Source organism: Acomys russatus, chromosome 6, assembly GCF_903995435.1.
Source record: "Acomys russatus chromosome 6, mAcoRus1.1, whole genome shotgun sequence".
Lineage (NCBI taxonomy): Eukaryota > Metazoa > Chordata > Mammalia > Rodentia > Muridae > Acomys > Acomys russatus.
Genome location: NC_067142.1, coordinates 27886534 through 27914510, shown reverse-complemented (window position 1 = coordinate 27914510; position 27977 = coordinate 27886534). Strand labels below are relative to the sequence as shown.

Sequence of the window (27977 nt, the reverse complement as noted above, 5' to 3'; positions counted from 1 at the left end):
TTAACTTTGTAAAGATTAGGACCGAGGAGCTGCTCAGACAGTGAAGTGCTTGCTTTACAGGCATGAAGACAGATTTGGGTGCTCATTGCCCATATAGAAAGTTAGGTGTACCGGGCGGTGGTGGCGCACGCCTTTAATCCCAGCACTGTGAGGCAGAGGCAGGCTGATTGCAGGGAGTTGGAGGCCAGCCTAGTCTACAAAGTGAGTCTAGGCTAGCCAGGGGTATTACACAGAGAAAGCCTGTCTTGAAAAACCAAAAAGAAAAGAAAGAAAAAAAAGTCAGGTGTGGTGGGACACACCTGTGGTTCGTTCTGCACTGAAGAGCCTGAGACAGGCAGTTTCCTGGGGCGAAGGTACCCAAGATCTACCTCTGGCCTCCACGTGTGTGTGCACACAAACATTGCATACAGAGACAAAACACTTTTTTTTTTTAAGATTACACTGATTGAACTGAGTCCTGATTTAACTATTCTAGATAACCCAGTTAACTATTGTGTAGATAGTCACTTAATTTACAGCCTCGGCCGTGGTTATAAACTCAGGATTCCTTCCACAGCTCTAACAGCTCCTTGAACATGGAGTTGCTTTGGACAGCCCTCTTCCTGACTACTGTCCTCCTGGGTCTTTCATGCCAGGCGTCTGACTGGAAATCTGACAGAAATTTTATTTCAGCCGCTGGTCCTCTAACAAATGACTTACTGTTTAACCCGAGCCATCCGCTGGGAAAGCAGGGCCCTGACGTGGTAGCTGCTAACACCGACATCTACATCTGCAAGCAGCCATTGCCCTCTTTCTTGCCTCAGTACTTCAGCAGCCTTCATGGCAGTCAAGTCACCCACTACAAAGTGCTTCTGTCATGGGCACAACTTCTCCCAACAGGAAGCTCCAAGAATCCAGACCAGGAAGCAGTGCAGTGCTACCGACAGCTCCTGCGGTCCCTGAAGGCTGCCCAGCTTCAGCCCATGGTGGTCCTGTGCCACCAGGTTCCACCTGCCATCAGCGGCAGCCAGAGAAATGGGGGTTTTGCTGACCTCTTTGCTGACTATGCCACGTTCGCCTTCCAGTCCTTTGGGGACCTTGTTGAGATCTGGTTCACCTTCATCGACTTGGAGAACGTTATCAAGGATCTTCCCCACTGGGATTCGAAAGCTGCTGGTCTCCAAACCCTCAGCACTGCCCACAGGAAAGCCTTTGACATTTACCACAGCAAATACTCTTCTCAGGGTGAGTACACACGTCATGGTGGCCTAGGGCAGGCAGCCTTCACCACCTCCTCTGTTGCCTCCTTAAAGCAGGACAGATGTTCTCACCACCACCTGAGCATTTCCAGGAGGCCCCAACCCCCACCCCCAGATCTAAGCATTGCTCAGATAATCAGTAACATGAATGTCCCAAAGGGGACACAGATGTTCCAGCATTTGTCTGAAACATTCTCTTTTCTCTTCCATTGAGATAATGTCTCTTGTAGCGTAGTCTGGCTCACTGTGTGGCCAGGAGCCTTTTATCTCCTGCCTTCACCTCTAAGTTCTAAGATGACAGTTTTATGCAGTGCTGGGCTAAGGCCCAGGGCTTGTGCACGCCAGGCAAGCACTCTACCCACTAAACCATATCCTAAGCTCCTGAAAATCATCTTACTATAAGTATACATGTATGTATGTATGTATGATTTTATTTTTATTGTATGTATATGGTTGTTTTATCTGCATGTATGTCTGAGCACCGTGTGCATGCCTGTGCCCTTGGATCCCCTGGAATTGGACTTACAGAGGGTTAAGAGTTGCTGTATGGATACTAGGAATCAAGCCAGCAGCCTCTGGAAGAGCAGCCAGTGCTCTCAAGTGCTGAGCCATCTCTCCAGCCCCTTGAAAACGACCTTCTAAAACCCTCCTCGGGGTCAAGTCTGTGCAGCTGTGTTTCGCAGCCCTTCCGTGGAGGGAAGGTTATAAAGTCAGGATTCCTCCCATTCTTCACTATTAACAAAGTATGCTGCAGTGACTATTCCTATGTGTAGTTCTTGCCCACCCTCTGATAAATTCTTTTTGATAGGGCCTTCATGTTGAAATTAGCCAGGTGTAGTGGTACATGCCTGTATATCTAGCACTTGAAAGACTGAGTGGGAGGGTTGTAAGTTCAAAGTCAGTCTGGTGTGCAGATCTCTATGAGTTCAAGACCAGCCAGGGCCACAGACAGATTCCCCTTTTCCTCCTCCACCACCACCACCACCCAAAAAATAAGAAAAAAATAAAATAAAATGAAACCAGCATGTTAAAATATCAGCATTCTTTTAAGACCTCAAAGCATAGTGCTATTTATACTCATAGCTACAATGTTGCCGTTCTGTCCTATTTTGCCAATTTTAAATTATACTAACTTTTTATTATACATAGTGTGAGTAAAAAGAAGTTAACTTTTAACCAAGTGCAGTGGTGCATACCTGTAATCCCAGCACTCAGGGAGGTAGAAGCAGGCAGATCCTGTGAGTTCGAGGCCCCCACCCCTGGTCTACAAAGAGAGTTCCAGGACAGCCAAGGCTACACAGAGAAACCCTGTCTCGAAAAAGCAAAAAAATAAAAATAAAAAAGGAGTACTTGCTGTTCATCCAGAGGACTCAAGTTTGCTTCCTTGCATCCGAATGTGCCAGTTCACAACTGCTTGTAACTCCAGTTCCAGGAGATCCAGTATGCTTTTCTGGCCTCCAAGTGCACTTGTACACACATGACACACACACAGATGAAAATAAATCTTTTTGTTGTTGTTTTTGGTTGGTTGGTTGGTTTGTTGTTTGTTTTGGAGTTTTGGGTTTTTTTGTCTTTGTTTTTTAGGTTTTTTTTGTTTGTTTGTTTTGGTTTTGGTTTTTTGAGATAGGGTTTCTCTGTGTAGCCTTGGCTGGGATTAAAGGCCTGTGTCACTACACCACCTGGCCAGGAAGAAGGAGGAGGAGCTGAAGGAAAGGAGGTGTGGAAGGGGAAGGGGGATGGGGAAGAGGAGGAGGACAAACAAACCTCTTAACAAGAAGCAGGAGCTGGACATGGCAATGGGAGGACTGCATACTTGAGGCCAGCCTGGGATACATACAAATCCTACCCCCAAAATACAGGGTCTAAGGACTGTAGTAGACGCATCTCTCCAATGAAGATAAGGAGCTGGAAAAACCACAACAGCAACAACAATAACAAAATATATGAAGCATCATTAACCATTAGAGAAATGCAAATCAAAACCATGCATGTCAAGGCGGACCTGGTGGTGCACGCCTTTAATCCCAGCACTCGGGAGGCAGAGGTGGGTGAATCCCTGTGAGTTCGAGGCTGACCTGGTTTACATAGTGAATCCAGTACAGCCAGGGATACACACAGAGAAACCCTGTCTCAAAAACAAACAAACAAACAAACCAAAAAAGCAACCCACAAAACCACCACACGTGTCTGCTTTAGACCTATAGGAAGGCTATGAGAGACATTGGTGAGGACCTGCAGGAACTGAAGGGCCATTCTTTGCTATGCACACTGTGAAATGGTGCCTCTGCCATGGAAGAAGAGTGGATGCCCTTCTGGTGGGACGTGCAGATGCACACGCAGCACTGGGAAACACTCCAGCTAACACTAGGGACCCCCACCCCACCCCAATCAACAACTGACAGAAGACTTGATGCTGACAGCTCGTGATTAAGTTGTACATTGAGAAAGGTTGAACACGGCCTGGAAACACACCATTGCATTCATGTGAGCTGACGCAAGGTGAATATAAGGGTGGAAATCTGAAGGTTATAGTCACAGAATAACTAGGGATAGCTTTATCTTATCAAAAGAAAGACGGCCTCCCAGAGACAGTCCCTATGCCGAGCTTTTCAATGAATGAACTCTGGAATCGGGTGCAGCTCCGTGGTATGCTGTAAAAGGAACTTTTATTTGCAAGACTTAATTGTCATGTAGGAGACCTACTTCCTCCATCTGTTAACCTAGGCCTAATCCTGGAAGCCTCTAGCCACCATATGATCTAATCAGAGCCTACAATGTTTTCAACTTCTGAGACTTACTGCTGAATGAGCTCACCCTTTCTAGTTTTCCTGAACTCTTGCTGTCTGCTTCAACTCGGCTGTTGTAGCTTAAAGTACTCTCCAACGGGATTGGTTCAAACTGGTTTCTCTCTTAGCCTTTGAGGGAACTGCTCCCCTTGGCCTCACACTAACTTTGACAATCTGTTCTACTCTTCTGGCCCCTTCTCTTTTTGTTTTGTTTTGTTCGTTTTTTGAGACAAGAGTTTCTCTGTGTAGCCCTGGCTGTGCTGGGCTTGCTTTGTAGACGAGGCTGGCCTGGAACTCACAAAGATCCTCCTGCCTCTGCCTCCCAAGTGCTGGGATTAAAGGTGTGCACCACCACACCTGGCTCTTCTTGTTTTCTTCCTTGTTTTATCTTCACATGTGTCTAGCTTGTTCTCTCTGTATCCTGTCTCTTTACAACTATCCCAGTAAAACTGCCTTCTCTCTCTCTCTCTCTCTCTCTCTCTCTCTCTCTCATGCTCTCTTTTACTTATTTTTATCCTTTTAAAGATGTATTTATTTATCTTATGTATATGAGTGTTCAATCTGCATGCACACCTGCATGCATGAAGAAGGCATCAGATCACATTATAGATGGTTGTGAGCCATGTGGTTGTCAGAAGTTGAACTCAGAACCTCTGGAAGAATAGACAGAGGCCCTGAGTTCTTAACCAGTAAGCCGTCTCTTCAGCCCACGATGCTCCCTTTTAAGTCACCTCTTTCTTCTCTCTTCTCATGAGAGTTGGGCATATCCTATTTTGTGAAATCTTTCTCTGATTTGCCTCTCAATTAGACATTACTCTCATTATTATATATATATTTTTTGTTTGTTTGTTTGTTTTTGTTTTTTGAGAAAGGGTTTCTCTATGTAGCCTTGGCTGTCCTGGACTCACTTTGTAGATTAGGCTGGCCTCAAATTAACAGAGATCCTCCTGTGTCTGAAAGCATGCCCCACCACCACCCCACCAGACATTACTTTCAAACATGAGTGCTGCTACCAACTAACTCTACCTTCATTGTTTGGGATTAAGGGCGTGTACTAAGGACATTTCTGTATTCCATCCAGAGTAGTCGTGTTGCTAGATTAAAATCACTCTACATCTTCTCCTTTCTGTTTAAGCTAAAAATTGTACACAGCTTAACTTTTACAATAGAAACAATTGTCAACTCCATAAACTTAACAGTCCAAATGTCCTTATGAAGATCCACTGATGATCCTTATGAAGATCCTTCATAACTGCAGTCCTGATCATCTGCTTTTAACAACAGTCCATTTCAGCATCAGGGTTTTCCAATCTGCCAGTCTATAAGATTTACTTATTTATTATGTATACAGTGTTCTGCCTGCAGGCCAGAAGAGGGCACCAGATCTCATTATAGATGGTTGTGAGCCTCCATGTGGTTGCCGGGAATCGAACTCAGGACCTTTGGAAGAAGAGACAGTGCTCTTAACCTCTGAGCCATCTCTCCAGCCTCGATCTGTTCTTCAGCTTGTTTGCTGAGCTGTTTCCATGCAGGGGTGTCTGCTTTATGCACTGTTGTCCTTCAGCGTCTCTTGCCTTTCACATGGAAGCTTCTCTTATTCAGGTCAGATTTATCAATTTTGAAACATCTTTAAAGTATACAGGTTGATCTAATTCATTTTTTCTACGATGCAGTGCCTTTCAGCTAATCTTATTCCTGCTTTCTGTTTATCAAGGTATAATTATATCTTTATGAATCCACACATACACTAGACACTTAGGCACTGGAATTCCATGCTCAGTGCCTGGAATGATGATGATGATGATGATGATAATAATAATAAGGTGTTCGTTAGTCACTTTAAGGTAATCCTTTTTATTCTGACTCTTCCAAGCGTTCTGTATATTGCTGTACCCAGATTGTGAAACTCCCCAAAAAAGACCACCAGGACTCAATACCGATGCAATATACATGAGGACCTTTAATCAACTCGAGCCAGCCTCTGCCCGGTCACCAACACAGTGGTATCCAGAAAGAGCTCTCTGAGCTGAGGGTAAATGTATAGGTTCCTATCCCTCCCAGTGCCCCAAAGCAGGGGGTTCCTAGCCTGGCCGTCATCTATTGGTTGAGTAAAATAAAAAGGTCTAATGTCTAAAGTGACAGGCTACAGAAAAAGGCGCCAAGACCACCCACGGTTTAGCTTTCTTTGTTCTCTTTGTTCACTACTTTATCCAGGGAAGTGTCTGGTTTCTTATTAACTCTGTCTCCAGTGGGCAGGGAGAAATGTGGCCGTAAAACTGGGTCTCTTATCAACTCTATTTCAGGTGGGACCCTTAGGGGTCAGTCACTAGGCAATGCTATCTCTAGTGGGGCTCTTCTTTGCAGCTGGCCAGATTATCTCCTGGAGGCCTACTTCTTAACCTTTGTCCCAGTAACCCTGAAATCCAATGTTAGTCCTTCTGGTATCTCTGTTGGCTCTGTTTCTTTATAATAAAACTTCATTATACAATCCAACTAGCTTACACAAGAAGGAAAAAAGGGTTAAAGGGACAAAAGAGTGAACCTTCCGGTATCCGTTCCACGGGACGGGTCCTTAGGTGTCTCTCTGGCCTGCGTGCTGGTCCAGCCGGTCCACTGCTCCCCACGCTCTCTCGCCCAGCTGACTTTGTTGTTCTCTCCTCCCCAACTGCCTGAGTGAGGGTCAATTAGAAAGACAATAGTCCAGGTGGGGTTCCCAGGTCTGCTTCTTGAATTCCAGACCCAGGATGGCTCCACTCAGTCTGTCACATGGTATTCATGGGGTGCCCCAAGGGTAAAGCCCGCCAAGACTGCTCCCACCTGTGACAAGGCTTATTCTTTCCCACATACCTCAATATCAGTCTTAATTTGTACAGAACAGTTTAGTCCAAGCACTGAAGAGGCAGAGACAGAAAGACCTCTGTGAGTTCCAGAACAGTCATGGTCACACAGTAAGACCTTGTCAAAAAAAAAGAAAAAAGAAAAAAAGAAAGAAAGAAAAGAAGAAAAAAGAAAAGAAAAGAAAAGAAAATCCGAATAAAAACTAAATAGTCAGCCAGGCCTGGTGGTGCATGCCTGTAAGTTCCAGCATTCAAGGAGGCAGAGGCAGGTAGAGCTCTGTGAGTTCAAGGCCAGCCTAGCCTACAAAAAGGGAATCCAGGACAGCCAGGGCTGTTACATGCACAGAGAAACCCAGTCTCAAAAAACCAAAACAAGGCCTGGAGAGCTGGCTCAGTGGTTACGAGCATTGTCTGCTCTTCCAAAGGACCCAGGTTTGATTCCTAGCACCCACATGTCAACTCAAAACTGTCTGCAACTCCAGTTCCAAGGGATTTGATATCCTCATACCATTGCACATAAAATAAAATTAAATATTTTATTTAAAAAAAAAAGCCAGGTGTGATGGTGCATGCCCATAATCCCAGCACTCAGAGAGGCAAAGTCAGGCGAATCTCTGTGAGTTCTAGGCCAGCCTGGTCTACAAAGCGAGTCTAGGACAGCCAAGGCTACACAGAGAAACCCTGTCTCAAAAAAAAAGAAAACCAAAAATTAAGATGTTATCTTAAAACAAACAAAAACAAAATAGTCTCTTAAAGAGACACAGTATTTTTTGGTCACACTTCTAAAGTCTTTCAGTTGACTTAGAGCAACTCTCAGTAGTTACCTCTTCAAACACCTGAGCCCTCCTTCCCTCCCTCCCTCCTCCCTCCTTCCCACAGCCACTGCTCACTCTTCTGTCTGGTTCCAGGAGGAAAGCTGTCTGTGGTCCTGAAGGCTGAAGACATCCCTGAGCTTCTGCTAGACCCATCTTCTGCTGCACTGGCCAAGGTAGGCGCAGCATCAGTAATGCCTAGGGAAGACTATGATCCTATTTCTTTATTTTGAGATAAAGCCTCTGTAGGAAGAAAAGAGCATAAAGCTGCTCAATGGCTGTGGGGCAGTTTTGTTTCTGAGGAAACCTGGGCAGGGCTGTTATCAGGGAAGATGAGATAGTGACTCTCACAAGATAGGTTTTTCCAGGCATGGGGAGGTGGGTTAGTCAAAGAGCTGAGGTTGGGGTTAGCCAGATGTGGCATCAGGACATACAGGAATAGTACTTGTGTGGATTTGATGAGACTGATGTAGGGAAATTGAAGCTTAGTCACGGGAGTGAGCGGGGCAGGGGTGCTGGTGCTGCCTAGGCTCTGACATAACCACAGGAGGGGTGCTACTTAGGCCAGAATGGGAGTGCCTTCAAGGTAGGATGGTTAAGCTCTTGTTCTCTCGGGCTCACTATATAGGCCAGGTGGCCCTGAACTCACAGAGATCCGCCTGCCTCTGCTTCCCAAGGTGCTGGGATTAAAAGTGTGCCCCACCATGCCTGGCTAACCTGTGATTTTAACTGTTAAAAGTAAAATTTTATTTGTTTCTTTGACTTTTTTCTTTTTAATGTTTTAAAAATATAGGATCCTGCCAGGCATGGTGTGCATGCCTTTAATCCCAGCACTTGGGAGGCAGAGGCAGGCGGATTGCTGTGAGTTCAAGGCCAGCCTGATGTATAAAGTGAGTCCAGGATAGCCAAGGCTAACACAGAGAGACCCTGTCTTGGCGGGGGGGAGGGGGATATATATATATATATGATCCCATGTATCTCAGAACTCAGTGTATAGCAGAAGGCTATCTTGAACCAGAACTCTTGATCACTTAGCTCCCATCTTCTGAGGCCTGGGGTTTATAGGCACGCACCACTATGCCTGGATTTACTATATTTTGTTTTGTTTTGAGATAGGGTCTCACTAAGTAGTCCAAGATGGCCTGAAATTTGATCAATCCTCTGTCTCAGCCTCTGAATCCTAAGATTATATGTGCCCCCACCAATTCCTCCAGTAACCCCCCTTACTTATTCATTCATCTATTTGTTTATTCATTTTGTTTTTGAGAAGGGGCCATGCATATCTCAAGCTAGCCTACAAATCACTACATAGCTGAAGATGACCTTGAACTCCTGCTCTTCCTGTCTGGCCCTCCCAACTGCTGGGATTATAGGCATGAACCACCATACCCAGTTTATACTGTGCTAGGGATGGAACCCAGGCCTTTGTGCATGCTAGGCCCACATTCTACCAACTGAAAACACATCCCAACCCAAGGTCTCCACCTGTCTAAACTAACAGTTCCCAGTGGTGAAAGAGCACCTCAGGCTGAGAGAGCAGCCCCGGTAAGAGTCTCCCGTTGGAGGACACTCTTGTGTGGATGTTAACAGTAGGGAGAATTTTGCTAGAAAAATTGAGAGAGGCAGGAGGGGGACGGATATCAGTGGAAAGCAGGTGTCATGTAAAAGCGTGGGATCCAGCATAAGATACACACAGGGCAAATCAGGAAATTGAGTTCAGAGTCAGAGAGATAGGCATGCACTATGCAGGTCCATCGGAAGGCCCTGGGGCTTTGCACTGCACTGGGTGGGGGTTCTGAGAAGGAACCCATGCACTGTTATGGGATTACCTCAAAATTCTGCTGTGCTGGACGTGGTAGCACACACTTTTAATCCCAGCACTCAAGGAGGCAGAGGCAGGTGGATCGCTGTGAGTTTGAGGACTCTAAAAAGCAAGTCCAGGACAGCTAGGACTGTTATACAGGGAAATCTTGTCTCGGGGGAAAAAAAAAATTCTCTGTGCCGCTAGCACGGGCAAGGTTCCAGTTCGAAGGCTGTTGTGGGACAAGCATTTTTATGATCAGCCCTTTGGTCTCTTGATAGCAATTATCACTCTTTGTAAATTAATTTAGATGGTATTTAGGTCAGCAAGAGACTTGTTTATCCAAAACCTTATCATGGATGGCTTCAAGTTCCTGAGCTGGCAAATGTGACATCTGGTGGCTGACATGTGTTGCTCATGACAGTGCAGACACCAGAGTACACACTACAGGAAATGTCCCACACTGCCTTGCAGCCAAAACAAGTCAAAGCTCTTCACTGCTGAAATGAGCTATGCTTTTTACAATGGTACTTAGTAGGGCTGAGTATGCGGTTTATTTGTTTGTTTGTTTTTTTTTTGTTTTTTGTTTTTCTGAGGCAGGGTTTCTCTATGTAGTGTTGCCTGTCCTGGACTCACTCTGTAGACCAGGCTGGCCTCAAACTCACAGCAATCCACTTGGCTCTGCCTCCTAGTACTGGGATTAAAGGTATGCACCACCATGTCCAGCCCAAGTGTGCAGTTTGAAGAGGTGACTGAGTGCTTGCATAGCATACATTAAGTCCTTGGCTTCTAACTGACCTGGGACTGGAAGTGTCCCGAGTTCCCAGGTGACTCTAATCCATGAACACTCAGTGTCACCAGTGCTTGTTCTCGCTTTTCTTACAGCCCTGTAATTCTCTGTCTTTTCTTCATGTGCCCAATATGCTTTTCACCTTCCTTCTCAAACCGTGTGTCCGAGTCTTAACCTACCATTAGCTGTGACTCTCCCTACCCCACGTACCTGGTGAGCGGTTCCCTCCAGGAAGACAATGTCTGTGTCTTGTACACAGCTGACAACAGAAACAAGGATTGAGAATGAATTGGGGGATGCAAGTGACATTTTCCATCATGGAGCCAGCCTGTGGAGTCTGTGAAGAGCATTGAGAGCTAGTGGTGGGTGGAGTGTCAGGCCCACAGTGCACTTGGTTCCCAGCTGGTGCCTGCCTGTGAAACCACTGCTCTGTGGGAGGGAAAGAACAGTGATGAACTTAGGAGTCCCAGCAAAGGGAGAAACTGAGTGGCCAGGCAGGTGTGTGTGTGTGTGTGTGTGTGTGTGTGTGTGTGTGTGTGTGTGTGTGTGAGTGTATGAGTATGTGTGTGAATGTGTGAGAGTGTATGTGTGTAAATGTATGTGGTAACATGTGCTTTCAGTCTCACCACTTGGGAGGCAGAGGCAGGAAGATCTTTATGAGTTCAAGGCCAGCCTGGCCTACATAATGAATTCCAGGTTATCCACTGACAGAAAACAAACACTAACAAAAACAAAACAAAACAAAATGACACACTGTTGGATTTTGGGTGGGTGCTAAGGCTCAGACTGAATGAGCCCTTTTTTTTAATTTTAAAATTTTTAACTTATCTTTTTATTTTATGTGCATTGGCATTTTGCCTGCATGTATGTCTGTGTGAGAATGTCAGATCTTGGAGTTACAGGCAGTTGTGAGGGGCCATGTGGGTGCTGGGATTTGAACTTGGGGTCTCTGGAAGAGCAGTCAGTGCCTTTACCTGCTGAGCCATCTCTCCAGCCCATTCTTTTTATTTTTTGAGACAGGGTTTCCCTGGGTAGCTCTGGCTTTCCTGGAATTCACTCTGTAGACCATGCTGGCCTCGAACTCAGAAATCAACCTGCCTCTGCCTCCTGAGTGCCGGGATTAGAGGTGTGCACCACCACCACTCCAGCCTTCTTTCCTTTTTAAAAATTTCATCACATTTTTATTTTGTGTGTCTGTCTGTCTGTGTGTCTGAGTGTAGCATGCACATGCTATGATACTTATATGGAGGTCTGAGGATAATTTTGAGGAGTCTCAGTTTTATCCCATCATGTGGGATCTGGGCCTTTAACTCAGGTCATCAGATTTGATGCAGGCACCTATATCCTCTGAGTCAGCTCAAGGACAAGAGTAGCTTGTGTTTTCTGCTAGAAGAACTGGCCAAGCTAGGGTTGACTGGCTGGACTTCAAACTATCGTACCCTGAAATTAAAACCAAACCCTAGCCCAGAGGGTTCCCAAATATCACAGAGGTCAAGGGGAGTGTGCTGCCTGGGGGAACTCCATACTCTGATTCCCTCCCTTAGTGCACCTCCATTTGTTGGCACCCCATACCCAGCATACCTGTTTTTACACTAATTATGTAAGCACACACTCATACTCCTGCTGGAGCACTAGGTGATGTAGTCACGTGCGCTTACATCCCAGTTTTCTCTTGGGGAATCCCAAGATTGGGCTGAGTTACAGCACACTCCTGAGCAGGACCTTGTTCCTAATGGCTGGATTTCCTTATTTCTAGGACTCGGTAGATTTCCTCTCTCTTGATTTGTCTTATGAATGCCAAAGTGTGATGACTCTACCACAGAAGCTGAGTGAAGTGCAGGTAACGTGAGCGCTTTTCCATCTTGATGGCGAGCGGCGAAAGTTTGGATCATGTTAGAAATGTGGCACTTAGGGCTGGGTGTGGTGGTGCACGCCTTTCATCCCAGCACTCGGGAGGCAGAAGCAGGAGGATCGCTGGGAGTTTGAGGCCAGCCTGGTCTACAAAGTGAGTCCAGGACAGCCAAAGCTACACAGAGAACCCTGTCTCGAAATCCCACCACCACCACTACCCCCCCCCCCAAAAGAAAGAAATGTGGCACTTCAGCTAATGCACGGCTGGTCCTTCAACTTGCTGAATCAGACCTGCTGAGCCTTGGCTTGGGAGATGGGCTTGCTGGGGGCTCCATCTGCAACACAACAAAAACCAAGTGTACTAATGCACGCTTGTAACCCCTGCCCTCGGGAGGGAGGGTCAGGAGGTCAGGAGTTCACAGTCATTCTCAACTAAACAGTCGGCTCAAGGCCAGGGGTGGGGAAGAGAGATCACCACGGCGGCTGTGTACAGAAGCTACCAATCCAGGACCATATGGAAAGCTATAACCATAAAGTCTCGCCAACATGTCTGTTGAAATGGGAGCTGAGCAAGGATGACACCAATGAATGGGCAAAACTGGGTGGAGAGAAGCCCCGAAGTCTCAACTCTGCACAAAGAACTACAGGCAACTGAGGAATGCTGGGAGTGGGAGAGGTGGTCCTCCCTGAAGAGCTGATCCTCTCCGGAAGAGCTCACCAACTAGTTGTCTAATGCCAAATGGTCAGCCCTGAAAACATACATACAAATAACATTGGATGGACTTCACCGGTTATATTTAGGAATATATGTATATAAACACACATACAAATACATATGTGCAAGTAATAACAATTGGCAGAAAAAGAGGCCATGAATTTGCAGAAGAGCAGGGAGAGGTATATTAGAAGGTTTGGTGGGGGGAGAAAAAGAAAGGAAGGAATGTTATAATTAAATGACAGACTTAAAGAAACAGAAAGCTGGGTGTGGTGGCGCATGCTTTTAATCTCAGCACTCCAGAGACAGAGGCAGGCAATTGCTATAAGTTTGAGACTAGCCTGGTCTACAAAGAGAGTTTCAGGGCAGCCAGGGCTCTTACACAAAGGAACCCTGTCTCAAAAAACAAACAAAAACCCAAAAAGAATAGAAGACAATCATATCTGAGATCTCAAAAGTGACGGTACCTTTGCCTTTTAAAAACAATTTAAGCCAGGCGTGGTGGCACACGCCTTTAATCCCAGCACTCGGGAGGCAGAGGCAGGAGGATCACTGTGAGTTCGAGGCCAGCCTGGTCTACAAAGTGAGTCCAGGATGGCCAAGGCTACACAGAGAAACCCTGTCTCGGAAAAAAAAAAAATTTAGCTGGGTGGTCATGGCACACACCTTTAATCTCAGCACTTGGGAGGCAGAGGCCAGTGGATCTATGTGAGTTTGAGGCCAGCCTGCTCTACAAAGTGAGCCCAGAACAGCCAAGGCTACACAGAGAAACCCTGTAGTGGACACACATGTTTTTGTTCTGATCCCAAGTGTGGGGTAGGGAACGGACTTGTGAGAGAACAGGTAATGTTTATCCACTAGAAGCCCACCTTATGCGGGGGCTTGGTTTTTGCCAGCTGAAACACATCTTAGTACAGACTCTGAGAGGCGATATATATATAAATGAGGCCAAAACAGGAGGCTGGGCTTTTTGGTCTTGGCATTGTTTGGCTGTTCACTGCTCCACTTTGAGAAGTGCTCGCATGCTCCTAAAGAAAACCAAGCCAGAGAACGCTTAAGGGCTCCGGGTTCCGGCTACTGTTCCAGGTTCCAGCAGCAACTTTGGTTGAATTGCTGGTCTGCTGAAATCCTGCCGACTACGCCAGGGGAACCACTCCCAGGAACTGGTCTACTTCTCCTGTTCCCATTAACCTCTTTTCTCTCCTATCTCAGGTAGGTGGGTTGGGAAGGGAGGTGTAAGCATTAAAGAACCCCAAATAAAGTAGTTTTGGGAAAGGTGAAGCCTACAGAACCCTGTCTTGCGGGGGGGTGGGGGGGACACGACAACCAACCAAGCAAACAGCAACCAAAAAACCCAACTTATCTATGTGTTTGTGCACAGAAGCTGAAAGACAGCATCACATCCCTTGGAGCTTGAGTGACAGGCATTTGTAGGAGGTCTGACTTGTTATGTGGGTGCCGGGTTTGAACTCCAGCCCTCAGGGTGGTGAAGTTGTTGCTCTTAGTCATCCCTTCTTTGACTTTTTATTATGGAAAGTGTGAAAGGGACCCAAAGTAGAAAGGAAAGTGTAGGAACTCCTTTGAAGCCACGGCGATCTTGTTCAGCTGTGGCCAGCTTGTTCTGCCGAACCCACCTTGTTAACCCGTTCTCATCTCTTCTCCTTTCCAAGGAGACAGGTTTTCATGTAGCCTAGGCTGGCCTCGTGTAGCTGACTTTGAACTTCTAATCTTTCTGCCTCCATGTCTTGAGTGCCGGGATTATAGGCCTGCACCACCACATCTGGTGTGTGTCACCTTGGGCATGGAACCCAGGGTTTCACACATGCTGAACAAACACTCCCCTAACCAAAGTACATTCTCAACCCCACAAACTAGGATATTTATTTTTAAAGCAAACCACAGATGCTCGTGACCATGGTAGCAGTGCCTTCTTGGATAGCTCAGACTCCTGACACAAGCAAGACAGCCTCGCTCTTGACTCTAAAATGTTGCTGCTGGCTTATGAGGTGCCCCATCTGACATGAACTGGTGTGGGTATCACTTCATTTGGGAAGGGTTAGTGGCCGATGGTCATTGACTAGTGTCTTTTTACCTCAGATTCAAGTCACTGTCCTCAATAAGTAGGATGGCTAGAGGTCATTTCCAGGAGGTGAGCAGAGAGCATCTCACCTGTTCCCATGACTAAAGGCACATTTGTTGCTCATTATCTTTTCTAGACCATTGAGCCCGAAATGAAAGTTTTCATCTATACTCTAAAACTTCAGGACTGCCCATCTACAGGGAAGAGCCCCTCCTCGCTGCTCTTCAGCCTCCTGGAAGGTGAGTGGACCAACGTGTGACAGGTGTTGAGTGACATTTAGTACACTGGCTTGTTGGGTAGCAAAACTGAAATCTGGGGTCCCCATGGGGGAGGGGCCTGGGACAATGGCTGGACTGAGGGCCTACTGAATGAGGCTAAGGTCCCCTGCCTCCTGTGGCAAGGAACCCCCAGAGCCCCAAGACACTAAGTGGTCTGTACAGATGTCAAGGATGCCCAAACATGGACATGAAATCCTCCAGGCCTCAGATGGGAGCTGTCAACATGGAGACAGCCTGTGATCCCCTGTTATGTGTGGCCCCGGTGTCACCTGAGATGCGGAAAAAAACCTCTGTGTGTAGGGCATGCTGTTTTAGAGCTCACTATGTAGTCCCAGGAAGACCTTGAACTCAGAGATAGTCTTTATGGTATATATGCATATGTATGAGTGTGTGTGTGTGTGTGTGTGTGTGTGTGTGTGTGTGTGTCTGTCTGTCTGTCTGTCTGTCTGTCTTATTGGTAGAGTGCATGAGGAGGACAGAAGGCATTGGATCCTTTGGAAATGGAGTCACAAGCAATTGTGAGCCACCTGCAGTGGGTGTAGGATCTTAACTCAGGCCTTCTAGAAGAACAATAGCTCCCTAACCTCTGAGTCATCTCTCCAACCACAAGCCCAGCTTCTTCATGTGGCTCTGGAGGTTGGACTTAGCAGCACGTGCTTACCAGGAAAGTGCTTTACCAACGAACTCCCTAGCCTTCTCTTTGATTAATTTTTTTTTATCCCGGCAGTGATGACACGTGCCTTTAAATCAGGCACTTGGGAGGCAGAGGCAGATGGAGCTCTGTGAGTTCAAGGGCAACCTGGTCTACAAAATGAGTTCCAGGACAACCAGGGCTACACAGAGAAACCCTGACTCAAAAAAACAGCAATACAATTATTAAAATATTGACTGTTATGTACATTTATAATTCCAGGCTGGGAGGTAACATGGTTGTTAGAGTGTCTAGCAAGCATAAACCCTGGGTTCCATTCCCGACTCTAAACATACCCTGTTTATGTGGTGGCTCAGGCCTGCAGTATTGAGTCCTTGGGAGGTGGAGGCAGAAAGGTTAAAAATTCAAGGCTGTCCCTTCATTGCACAGTGAATTCGAGGCCAGCCTGGACCACATAAAACCCTAACTTTAAAGACCAGAAAGGGGGAAGAATAGATGCTTACTCCAGACTGGCCTGAAGTCTCCTGGGTCCAAGACTCTAGGATGATGGGTCCAGCTGTCTTCTGAAGTCTTTGGGTGGTTGGTATTCACCCTGAAATGTGAGGATTAACATCCTAGTCCTAAGTGGGTCAGATACATCCATGGTATTTTTAGAAGGGTTAGGAACCACTGCGTGTGGTTTGAGTTGGTTTTAGAGCTAGGCACAGTACTGGCTGCATGTCTGTGCTTGAGCTCCGCATGCCATGCAGTCAACTTGACTTCTTTTCTTACAGCCATAAATAAGGACCAAGTACAGACTGTTGGGTTTGACGTCAATGCATTCCTGAGCTGTTCATCCAGTTCTGAGGCGAGGTAATGTCCACTTGCACAGTTAACTATAACTATTTGGTATGATGGCTCCTGTTTTCTTTACCTGGGCAATCATGGGGGACCATTGTCTTTGTCTCTTGATTTTGTTTCTTTGGGGTTTTTTTGGGGGGGGCATTGTTTGGTTTCATTTCTCTGTGTAAGTCTGGCTGTCCTGGACTCTTTGTAGACTAGGCTGGCCTGGAATTCACAGAGATCTCCTGCTCCTCCTCCTCCTCTTCCTGCTCCTCCTCCTGCTCTTCCTCCTCCTGCTGCTCCTCTTCCTGCTCATCCTTCTCCTCCTGCTGCTTCTCTGGACCTTCCTCCTTTTCTCTCTCTCTCTCCCTCTTTCTCTCTTTCTTTCTCTTTTCTCCTCCTCTTCTTTCTTCTTTCCTTGGACAAGGTTTGACCATGTAAACATAGCTGGCCTGGAATTCATAGAGATGCCTGCGTCTGCCTCCTGAGTGCTGAGGTCAGGGACATGAGTCACCATGCCTTACTCTATGGGGCATTTGCAACCCAGTCATTAATTCTCCCTTTATGTCACTTCCATCCCACAAGCCATCCTGTTCTCTCACTGACAGCCTGGCCCTTCAGAATGAGCAGCACCGTGAGACAGCCGTTGCGCCCTCATCCCCTCTATCAGCCTACCAGAGAGTCTGGACAGCCTTTGCTAACCAGTCTAGGGCAGAAAGGGATACCTTCCTGCAAGATGTGTTTCCAGAAGGATTCCTCTGGGGCGTTTCCACAGGAGCCTTTAATGTGGAAGGAGGCTGGGCCGAAGGTGGCAGAGGGCCCAGCATCTGGGACCACTACAGTAACCTGCATGCTGACAAGAGCCAAGCGACAGCCAAAGTGGCCAGTGACAGTTACCACAAACCAGCTTCTGATGTCGCCCTGCTCCGAGGCCTCAGGGCTCAGGTGTACAAATTCTCCATCTCCTGGTCCCGGCTCTTCCCCACTGGGCAGACCAGCAGCCCCAACCTCCAAGGTGTCGCCTACTATAACAAACTGATAGACGGCCTACTGGACTCGCACATTCAGCCCATGGCTACGCTGTTCCATTGGGACCTGCCTCAGGCCCTGCAGGATCAAGGCGGATGGCAGAACGAGAGTGTGGTGGATGCCTTCCTGGGCTACGCAGCCTTCTGCTTCTCCACCTTTGGGGACCGTGTGAAGCTGTGGGTGACCTTCCACGAGCCGTGGGTGATAAGTTATGCAGGCTATGGCACTGGGCAGCACCCACCAGCCATTTCTGACCCAGGAGTGGCTTCTTTTAAGGTACTTCTTTCTCCTGTCCTGCAACTCCTGACACATTTGGATGTCTCCTTCCTGTCCTTGGAAGGAGACCAGAGAGAGGGGAGAATAAATACGTTTTGTTGTTGTCTCACACAGCCAGGCTGATACTAAACTTACTATATAGCTGAGGGTGACCTTGAACTTGCGATCTCTTTCTTGTATTCCAGAGAGCTGGAGCCTGAGACATCTGCTAGCATACCTGCTTTGTGAACAGTGATGAGGATTAGGCCGAGGGCTTCTTTTACAATAGGCAAGCACTCTACTGACTGAGCCACACACCCGTAGCCCCCTGACTCTGAAGGCGAGTCCCAGGCTTGGAGGAGAGTCCTCAGTTGTAGAGATCTTGCCTACAGGCATGTGCCACCATGCCCAGTTTTATGCAGTGCTGCGGGAGAAGGGGTAGGGGGGAACCCTGGGCTTTGTGCATTGGAGGCAACCCTTATATAACTTAGCTGTAGCCACAGCCTTTAAGCTCATATCTATCTATCTATCTATCTATCTATCTATCTATCTATCTATCTATCCATCCATCTATCTATTAATCTATCATCTATCTGCTCTGGCTTTTTGAGACAGGTCTCAGTTTGTAGCTCAAGCTAAACTGAAACTCACAGTGCAGTCTTCAGTTCACAGAAATCCTTCTGCCTCAACCTAAAGTGCTCAGGTGTCAGACTGAGCCACCACACCTGGCCTCCATAAGCTTTTCTGAGATATTTTGCAGAGACAAGGCTGCGGAAGTCTTCGCTTCTCCTTCCTATCAGTTGTAGCGCCTTTTCTTGTTGCTATGACAAAATGCCTGTGGAAAGCACTTGAGGGAGGAAATGTTTCCTTTGGCTTAGGACAAGACAGGAAAAGCACGGCCCAGGAGCATGAGGTAGCTGGTCGCACTGTGTCACAGTCAGGAAACAGAGAAAGAGGTGAATGCTGGTGCTCAGTTCTTTTATTCAGTCCAGAGACCACCACCATCCCATACAGAGACCCACCTCTAAAGTGGGTGTTCCCACCTCAGTTAACCCAATCTAGAAACTTCTCAGAAACTGCCTGACAGACAGGCCCAGGGTCGTCTGCCTCCTGGGTCTACATTCTGTCAAGCTGGCAATATTGTCACAACATTTTTTTCCTTCCCTCTTCTTTTTCTTTGTGGTCGTGTGGGTGCAATGTCCCCATTTTCTTTGTGGTCCTGGACCTCAAGGGCAGCTAGAGAGTGCTCTACACCCTCAGCCTCATGCCTCCCCCTTCACGTCTACTCTGTGTATTACTTCATGGCTTAATACCTTTTTTAAAATGGCTGCTGTGACAAGAAATCGCAAACTGGGGCTTGAAAAACACCTTAGATAGTTTTCCAAGAAGTCTGAGATCAGCTTCATAACTTGCTCCAATTTCCAGAGTGGCTTGTGTTCCTGTCTGTTGGCAGTGCTCTTGTGTTGTCCTCCAGGAGCGGGAGAGCATAGTAGGTGGGGGCACAAATGGAGTGTGCCCACTAGTGGCTCTTTTTTGGTTGGTTGGTTGGTTGGTTGGTTGGTTGGTTTTTCGAGACAGGGTTTCTCTGTGTAGCCTTGGCTATCCTGGACTCACTTTGTAGACCAGGCTGGCCTCGAACTCACAGCGATCTGCCTGGCTCTGCCTACCAAGTGCTGGGATTATAGATATGTGCCACCACGCCCGGCAGTACTAGTGTTTCTATCCAGCACTGGCTTTTCTTATGAATTTGCTTTTGTGGCGTTTTCACAACTGGCCTTAGTTTAGCGATCCTGATTTATTCAACACTCTTGTCATTAGAGCTACTTCTTGTTGCTCGGCAGCTATGATAGCTCCTTCCTTTGTTTGAAAGAGGACCTTATGTAGTCCAGGCTGCCCTTGAACTTGCTATGTAGACAAGGATGACCCTCTGATCCTCCTGCCTCCACCTCGTGAGCTCTGAGACTGCAGGTTTCCACCACCATGCTTCTTGATGTAGTGCAGGAAACAGAGCCCAGGGGTTTGTGACTGTAAAACAGTCTATCAGTGCAGCCAGTCCCAGCCCCATTGCTGCCTCTGTGACTTCAGCAGTAACTTGACACTGATACCACTTTCCTCTTTTCTTCCTCACAAGGTGGCTCACTTGATCCTCAAAGCACATGCCAGAACTTGGCATCACTATGACCATCACCATCGCCAACAGCAGCAGGGACAGGTGGGCATTGTACTCAACTCAGACTGGGCGGAGCCCATGGATGGGGAGAGTCCCCAGGACCTTGCTGCCGCTGAGCGCTTCCTGCACTTCATGCTAGGCTGGTTTGCACACCCCATCTTTGTAGATGGGGACTACCCCACCGCCCTCCGGGCCCAGGTCCAGCAAATAAAACAGCACTGTGGTCATCCTCTGGCCCAGCTCCCTGAGTTCACAGAAGCCGAGAAGCGGCTCCTGAAAGGCTCTGCAGACTTCCTGGGTCTGTCTCATTACACATCCCGCCTCATCAGCGAGGCCAGGCAGCAGACCTGCATCCCTAGCTATGATAATATCGGAGGCTTCTCCCAGCACATAGACCCCACATGGCCCCAGACCGCATCTCCCTGGATCCGGGTGGTACCCTGGGGCATAAGGAGGTTGCTTCGGTTTGCTTCCATGGAATACACAAAAGGAAGAGTTCCAATCTTCTTGGCCGGGAGCGGCATGCCTGTAGGGGAAGGAGCGGATCTCCTTGACGACTCGGTGAGAGTGAACTACTTCAGCCTGTACATCAACGAGGTGCTCAAGGGTAAGAGGGCTGCTGCTCTGCTGTTCCTCCCAAGGGGTCCAGTTCTTCTTCCAAGTCTCAAGAGTTCTGTTTAACAAGAGACCAGAGACTGCAGTAAGCTCATCGGCTTGCTCCACAAGAGCCTTTTACTCACTGAGCCATCTCACCACTGTCTCCAGTCAAATAGTCTAATGCACTTAGTTAATCTATATTTATTGAGAGCCCGTGATGGACCAGGAACTGTGAAAGGCAGTAGAGGTGCTGAGCAGTACAGCAGCACAGCACTGAGTAAGTGCCTCTCAGTCCATAGCGAGATACAAACTGGACTGATACTTAGGCTAGGACCCCAACCCACTGACTCCCCTCAGTGCACCAACCCTTTTGAGTTACATGTCCCTTAGCTGGCTATCCAACCTGCATTGCACTTCCCTGTCCTCCAGTGGAGCCATGCACACGGGCTCAGTCTGACCCAAGGGCCTTTCTTATCTAAGTGGGAAGGGATGGCAAGTGGTTTCCAGCACATAGGTCACCCAACTAGAATCGGCTCGCGATGCCTGTCACTCACAGAGTGAGCCGGGACAGGAACTGAAAGTTATCACCGCTCTGTTCAGGAATGGACAATCTGAGAAGACAGGGTTAATGGCCTCGCACTGTCTTCTATATCTTCTCCAGCCACAGATGATACACAGAGAGAGAGGTGAGGTTGGCCTCATCCAGTCTATGCCTCCTCATGTGATCCTTCTCCTTACGGACACTTGTCAAAAGCCATGGTGACACACGCCTTCATCCCTAGCACTTGGAATTAGAGACGGGAAGATTGAGAGTACAAACTCATCCCAGAATGCTTAGTGAGAGCCTGTCTCCAAAGTAAATAAGTCAGAGGAGATAGCTCAGTTGATAACTGCTCCGCTAGTATGATGGCAGGACTGGGTTCCACCCCGAGCTCTGCATCAGCTGGCTAATGTATACATGGGACAGTACTCAGGAGGTGGAGGCAACAGGATCAGGAGTTCAAGTCTATCCTCGGCTACACAGAGTTTGAAGCCAGCCAGAGCCACATGAGACCTTGTTGTTATTTTTTTTTTTTAAGGTGACAGAGCAGGGGGCAACTGGAGAAATGGCTCAATCTGAGTTCAATTCCTAGCACCCTCATGGCAGCTCATAACCTTCTGGAACTCTGGTCCCCGGTGACCTGATGTCCTCTTCTGACCTCTGTAGGCCCTGCATGAATGTGGTACACAAACACACATGCAGGCAAAACACCCATATACATTAAAAAAATTTTTTAAATTAAATAAAAAGACAAAGGAAAGCCAAGGCCAGGGGGTATGGCGTCCCAAGAACAACAGCTGGGTTGTCTTCTGGTTTACACACACACACACACACACACACACACACACACACACACTTCTGACTTTTGCTTCCTCTTTATAGCTGTCAAGGAGGATTTGGTGGATGTCCGTTCATATATTACTCGTTCCCTCATTGATGGCTTTGAAGGGCCCGCAGGTTACAGCCAGAGGTTTGGGCTGTATCGTGTCAACTTCAACGACAGCAGCAGGCCAAGAACTCCCAGAACATCTGCCTACTCCTTCACCAGCATCATTGAGAAGAATGGCTTCCCTGCCAAGACAGTGAAACGAAACCCACTGCCTGTGAAAGCAGATGTCACCTCCAGAGCCAGAGCCACCTTCAACTTCCCATCTGAGGTGCCCTCCAAGGCCAAAGTAGTGTGGGAGAAGTTCTCCAAGCAGCCCAAGTTTGAAAGAGACTTGTTCTATCACGGCACCTTCCGGGATGACTTCCTGTGGGGTGTAGCCTCTTCGGCCTATCAAATCGAAGGAGGTTGGGATGCTGATGGCAAAGGCCCCAGCGTCTGGGACAACTACACCCACACCACAGGGAACAACGTGAAAGACAACACCACTGGGGACATAGCATGTGACAGCTATCACCGACTGGACGCCGACCTAAACATCCTTCGGGCTTTGAAGGTCAAATCCTACCGGTTTTCCATCTCCTGGTCTCGGATTTTCCCTACAGGAAGAAACAGTTCCATCAACAGTAAGGGTGTTGAATATTATAACAGGCTGATTGACGGCTTGGTGGAGAGCAGCATTGTCCCCATGGTGACACTGTTTCACTGGGACCTGCCCCAGGCCCTGCAGGATATTGGAGGCTGGGAGAACCCTTCTTTGATTGATTTGTTCAACAGCTATGCTGACTTCTGTTTTAAGACCTTTGGCGACAGAGTCAAGTTCTGGATGACCTTTAATGAGCCCTGGAGTCAGGCGGTGTTAGGCTATAGCTCAGGGCTGTACCCCCCAAACGTGAAGGAGCCGGGCTCGCTACCTTACAAGGTTAGCCATGCACTTATTAAGGCTCACGCTACAGTCTACCATACTTACGATGAGAAATACAGACAGAAGCAGAGCGGGGTCATCTCACTGAGCCTCAACACTCACTGGGTGGAGCCCAAGGACCCAGGGCTCCAAAGAGACGTGGAAGCCGCCGACCGGATGCTGCAGTTTTACCTGGGCTGGTTTGCTCACCCGATTTTTAGAAACGGGGACTATCCAGAGGTCATGAAATGGAATGTGGGGAACAGGAGTGAACTGCAGCACCTGGCCAGCTCCCGCCTGCCCAGCTTCACAGAGGAGGAGAAAGCTTACATCAGGGGTACTGCTGACGTCTTCTGCATCAACATCTACACTTCCGTATTTGCACAACATAGGACTCCTAGGCTGAACCCACCCAACTATGAGGACGACCAGGAGCTAAAGGTCAGTGAAATGGACTCTTCATCATCCATCACGGCAGTGCACCCACATGTGCCCTGGGGGATGCGGAGGCTGCTGAGCTGGATCAAGGAAGAGTATGGCAACATTCCCATTTACGTCACCGAGAACGGACAGGGCCTGGAAAGCCCCACACTGGATGACACCGTAAGGCTATTCTACCACAAAACCTATATCAACGAGGCTCTGAAAGGTACTTGAGCATTCCGTTTGTCTCACTCAACCTCCCGGTCTCCCAGATCTCTGCACAGCATGTGTCTCGATGCTTTGGCAGGTGCTTTGAAAGTCTCTCTTTTAGGCATGGGGCAAGCACAGGGACCAGAGTTCAGTTTACAGAAAAAGGCCAGACAGAGAATACATTTGTAACCTCTGTGCCGGGGAAGCAGAGAGGGTGGATTTCTGGGGCTCATTAGCCAGGCAGCCTAGCTCACTCAGTGAGCTCCAGGCCAACTAAGAGGCTCTGAAAAAATAAAGTCGGTGGCATCCAAGAAATAACACCTGAGGCTGTCTTCTGGCCTACACACACACACACACACACACACACACACACACACACACACACACAGAGAGAGAGAGAGAGAGAGAGAGAGAGAGAGAGAGAGAGAGAGAAGCATTTAAAGTTCCCACTTCTAGATCCAGGGATGTGGCTCAGTTGGCAAATTCTTTGCTTGGACTACAAAGCTCTAGTTTCCAATCCCACCATTGGTGAGGTAGGGATAGTAGGAACAGGAAAAAAAAAGTTAGCTTTGACTATACAGTGAGTTCATGGCCAGCCTTGGCTACATGAGATCCTGTCTCAAATAATTTTAAATGGCCAGCCACTGTGGCGCACACCTGTAATCCCAGCACTCAGGGAGGCAAAGGCAGGCAGATCTCTGTGAGTTCGAGGCCAGTTTGGTCTACAAAGTGAGTCTAGGACAACCAAAGCTACATACACAGAGAAACCCTGTCTTGAAAAAACAAAAACAAAATAAAGACCAAAAAAAAATTTTTTTTTTCAAATGGCCAGGCACGGTGGCTCATACCTTTAATCCTAGCACTTGGGAGGCAGAGGCAAGTGGATCTTTATGTGTTTAAGGCCAGCCTGGTCTACAGAATGAGTTCCAGGACAGCCAGAGCTACACAGAGAAACCTTGTCTCAAAAAAACAAACAAAAAATGACATTGATATATTCACATTGTGGGTTTAATATCTAAGAAGGACTGAGGCTCTTGCATTTGAGATATATTCCTTTACCTTGACAAAAGATTGGGTTTACAAAGGTCACTAACACTTGCTGTGAGGTCATTGAGCTTAGCAGAAAGTAAGAGGGATGAGGTGACATGTTCCTCTCTTGAGAAGCATGTGACAGCTCACCTCCATGGTTTAGGGGCATAGCCTGGGGTTCAGTACCAGCATGTGACTGGGCTGCTTGAGGCTCCTGCCTACCGGTGTAATGCTCTGCGTTCTTGCTTTCTGTGGGCCATCCCCAGCCTACAGGCTGGATGGCGTGGACCTTCGAGGCTACTCTGCCTGGTCACTGATGGACAGCTTCGAGTGGCTGAACGGCTACAGCGTCAAGTTTGGGTTATATCATGTTGACTTTGCTGACGTGAACAGACCTCGGACGGCAAGAGCCTCAGCCAGGTACTACACAGAGCTCATCGCCAACAACGGCATGCCCCCAGCCAAGGAGGACGAGTTCCTATATGGAGAGTTCCCCAAAGGCTTCATCTGGAGTGGGGCTTCTGCAGCATATCAGGTGAGTGGTTCGGAGCCTCGGAGCTCAGCTTCCTGCATCAGTGCTGAGCTCCACAGCATCTCAGCCCCAGCCAGTAATGTCCACTCGCCCTGAAAGCCCCTTCTCACTTCCCCAAGGTTCACATAACCCTTGCTCACCCAATAGAGTGCACGAGCTCTATCATGGATGTTGGCTGAGAGCTGCAAAACTAAATCCTCGGAGAAGGGCTCCCCTACCTTCTGCACCCCCACAGACTGAGATCCTGCAGACCCACCCACTCCAGCTCTGCTTCATCCTTCTCAGCCCAGTCAATGTGCAGCAGTGCCTGGCCAGCCCGAGGGAAGAGGGGCAGCAGGGACCACAAAAGGGGGAGAGGGGCCTGGCGTTGGTGGCTCACACCTTTAATCCCAGCACTTGGGAAGCAGAGGCAGGCAGATCACTGTGATGGAGGCAGGCCTAATCTACAAACTGAGTCCAGGACAGCCAGGGTTACACAGAGAAACCCTATCTCAGGGGAAAAAAAAGGGTGGGGGAGGATGGAGGGAAATTTATTAAAAAAAAAAATGCTGATCAGACCTAAGTTGAGAAATTCTGCTACAGAGGACTGATGCTGTTTGCCTGAAACAGGACAAAGCCTTTAGCCCTAGTGATCACCTAACAGGACAGAGAGCTGGGGTTTCCTTGAGTTGAACAAATGACAAAGTAGTTAATGCTTACCTAGTGAATGTCAATCTGCGGCAGAACTGTGTCTGAGACTTGGTCATGTGGGCCCTGGAGGTCCACTAACCCCAGCGAGAGACTATCTAGGGAAAGCCCAAATAAGCTAGTCCTTCTATCAGTTGCCTTGGTCAGGGTATTTTATCACGGTAACAAAAAAACAAAAACAAAAACAAAAACAAAAACAAAAACAAAAACAACCAATGCAGACACAGGGGACATGGACCCGCTATGAGCTCCCCATCAAGTCACTGGTCTGTTGCTTTCTCTGTAATGTGTGGGGATCAAACCCACTCTGTAGCCAATGATGACCCTGAACAGAACATCCTCCTGCCTCTACCATCCAAGTACTGGGATTACTAGCATGCCCCACCACACCTAGTTATGTAGTACTGTGGCTAGAGCCCAGGGCCTCATGCTGTCCAGGCAAGGCCTTTTCTGATTTAGCCACATCCCCCAGCCCCACCCCGTGCCTGTTTAAAGCCATGAGTTCATATCCATACACCCAGTAAAGCTCTGATTCCATAAGGTTAATGCTAGCCCTTTCATTTTCCCTGTTTGCATCTCCTTTCTTCAGTGAAGAATTGTCTGTATAAATCTATCTATGTCTATATCTATTTTTATGTAAATGTAGCTTCTGACATCCTTGTATTCTTACATCGCTCTGGTTCCAGCCTCCTCCACCTCCACACAGATGGCTACTTTGAACGGTGCTCCTGCTAGCTCCACACTGCCCTCTCCTGGCCAGGATTAAATATGCATTATCAATTACAATGCCAACACCATCTCTGTCATACCATATTTATTGAAATGTTTTAAAGTAAAATACAAAAGTGGTTACCTGTGTACCCACTGACCTTCATAGACAGGCGTTCTCCACTGGCTTATTGCAAGGGGTTGGAGGGGAGGAGGAAGGCATAGGAACAGCTGTGTATGTCTGGACTACAAATTCTTCCTCCAAACCAAGATTGTTGCGATTTGCTTGGCTGTAGTTAGAAGTGGTAGGGAGTGTGAAATAGTTCCCTCAGGACCTTTAGCGATGCCCACTCTATGCCAGACCCCACTGGCAGTGTTAATTGGGAAACTAAAATGAAATGCACAGTCTTAGAGTTGGTGCATGTGGCTCAGCTGGTGAAGTACTTGGTTCCTTTACATAAAATTCAAAGCTAGCCTAGGCTCTGTGTGTGTGTGTGTGTGAGTGTGTGTGTGTGAGAGAGATGGGGGAAGAGAGAGAGATCGGGGGAGGAGAGAGAGATGGGGGGAGGAGAGAGAGAGAAGAGAGAAGAGAGCATGCTTACACTGCATGGTCATCTGGGTAGCCAGTGCAGTTGCAGAGTGCACTGTGATGCTGCCGCGTGTGCAGTGCAGCTTTAGTAAAAGGAGGCGGGTGTCCAGAAGAGGCTCCCCAAGGCGACGCAGAAGGGAATCCGTGTTTTCTTAGCCGACTTAGACCACCTCTTGTCCTCTCAAGGTTGAAGGTGCGTGGAGAGCAGATGGCAAGGGACTTAGCATCTGGGACACGTATTCCCACACTCCGCTGAAGATCGGGAACGACGACAATGGAGATGTGGCGTGCGACAGTTACCACAAGATTGCTGAGGACGTGGTGGCCCTCCAGAACCTGGGTGTGTCCCACTACCGCTTCTCCATCTCCTGGTCCAGAGTCCTCCCTGACGGAACCACCAAGTTCATCAATGAAGCAGGCCTCAACTACTATGTTCGATTCATAGATGCTCTGCTGGCTGCTGGCATCAAACCACAGGTGAGGGTGTGGTCCCTGTAGATGTTGGGTCAGAAGGAGCCCACTTAACACACAAACACAATGCTGGGCTTTCATTTTATTGATTTAGCATATTTATTTTTAAGGCACTGCCTCTCTTATCCGTTTATTCACTTTTCAGATAGGGTCCTATTTATTTACTTATTTTTGAGACAAGGTCTCATGCATCCCAGCTGAACGCCAACTCCTTATGTAGCTGACAATGTCTCTGAACCTCTGATCTGTCTGCCTCCAGCTCATGAGTGCAAGGCTTACAAGCA

At 47.9% G+C, this 27977-nt stretch overlaps 1 protein-coding gene across 1 annotated transcript in view; it reads left to right on the top strand.

The window, feature by feature from the left end:
• The first annotated feature begins 575 nt into the window (after positions 1 to 575).
• The window catches only part of Lct (lactase), a 36499-nt gene continuing 9097 nt past the window's right edge, over positions 576 to 27977 (top strand). Inside the window, exons 1-10 of the mRNA XM_051148227.1 lie at positions 576 to 1224; positions 7770 to 7849; positions 12021 to 12104; positions 15047 to 15149; positions 16614 to 16687; positions 17248 to 17967; positions 20078 to 20723; positions 22137 to 23693; positions 24973 to 25241; positions 27409 to 27699. Coding sequence (XP_051004184.1) covers positions 576 to 1224; positions 7770 to 7849; positions 12021 to 12104; positions 15047 to 15149; positions 16614 to 16687; positions 17248 to 17967; positions 20078 to 20723; positions 22137 to 23693; positions 24973 to 25241; positions 27409 to 27699 — 4473 coding nt within the window. The remainder of the gene's footprint in view (positions 1225 to 7769; positions 7850 to 12020; positions 12105 to 15046; positions 15150 to 16613; positions 16688 to 17247; positions 17968 to 20077; positions 20724 to 22136; positions 23694 to 24972; positions 25242 to 27408; positions 27700 to 27977) is intronic.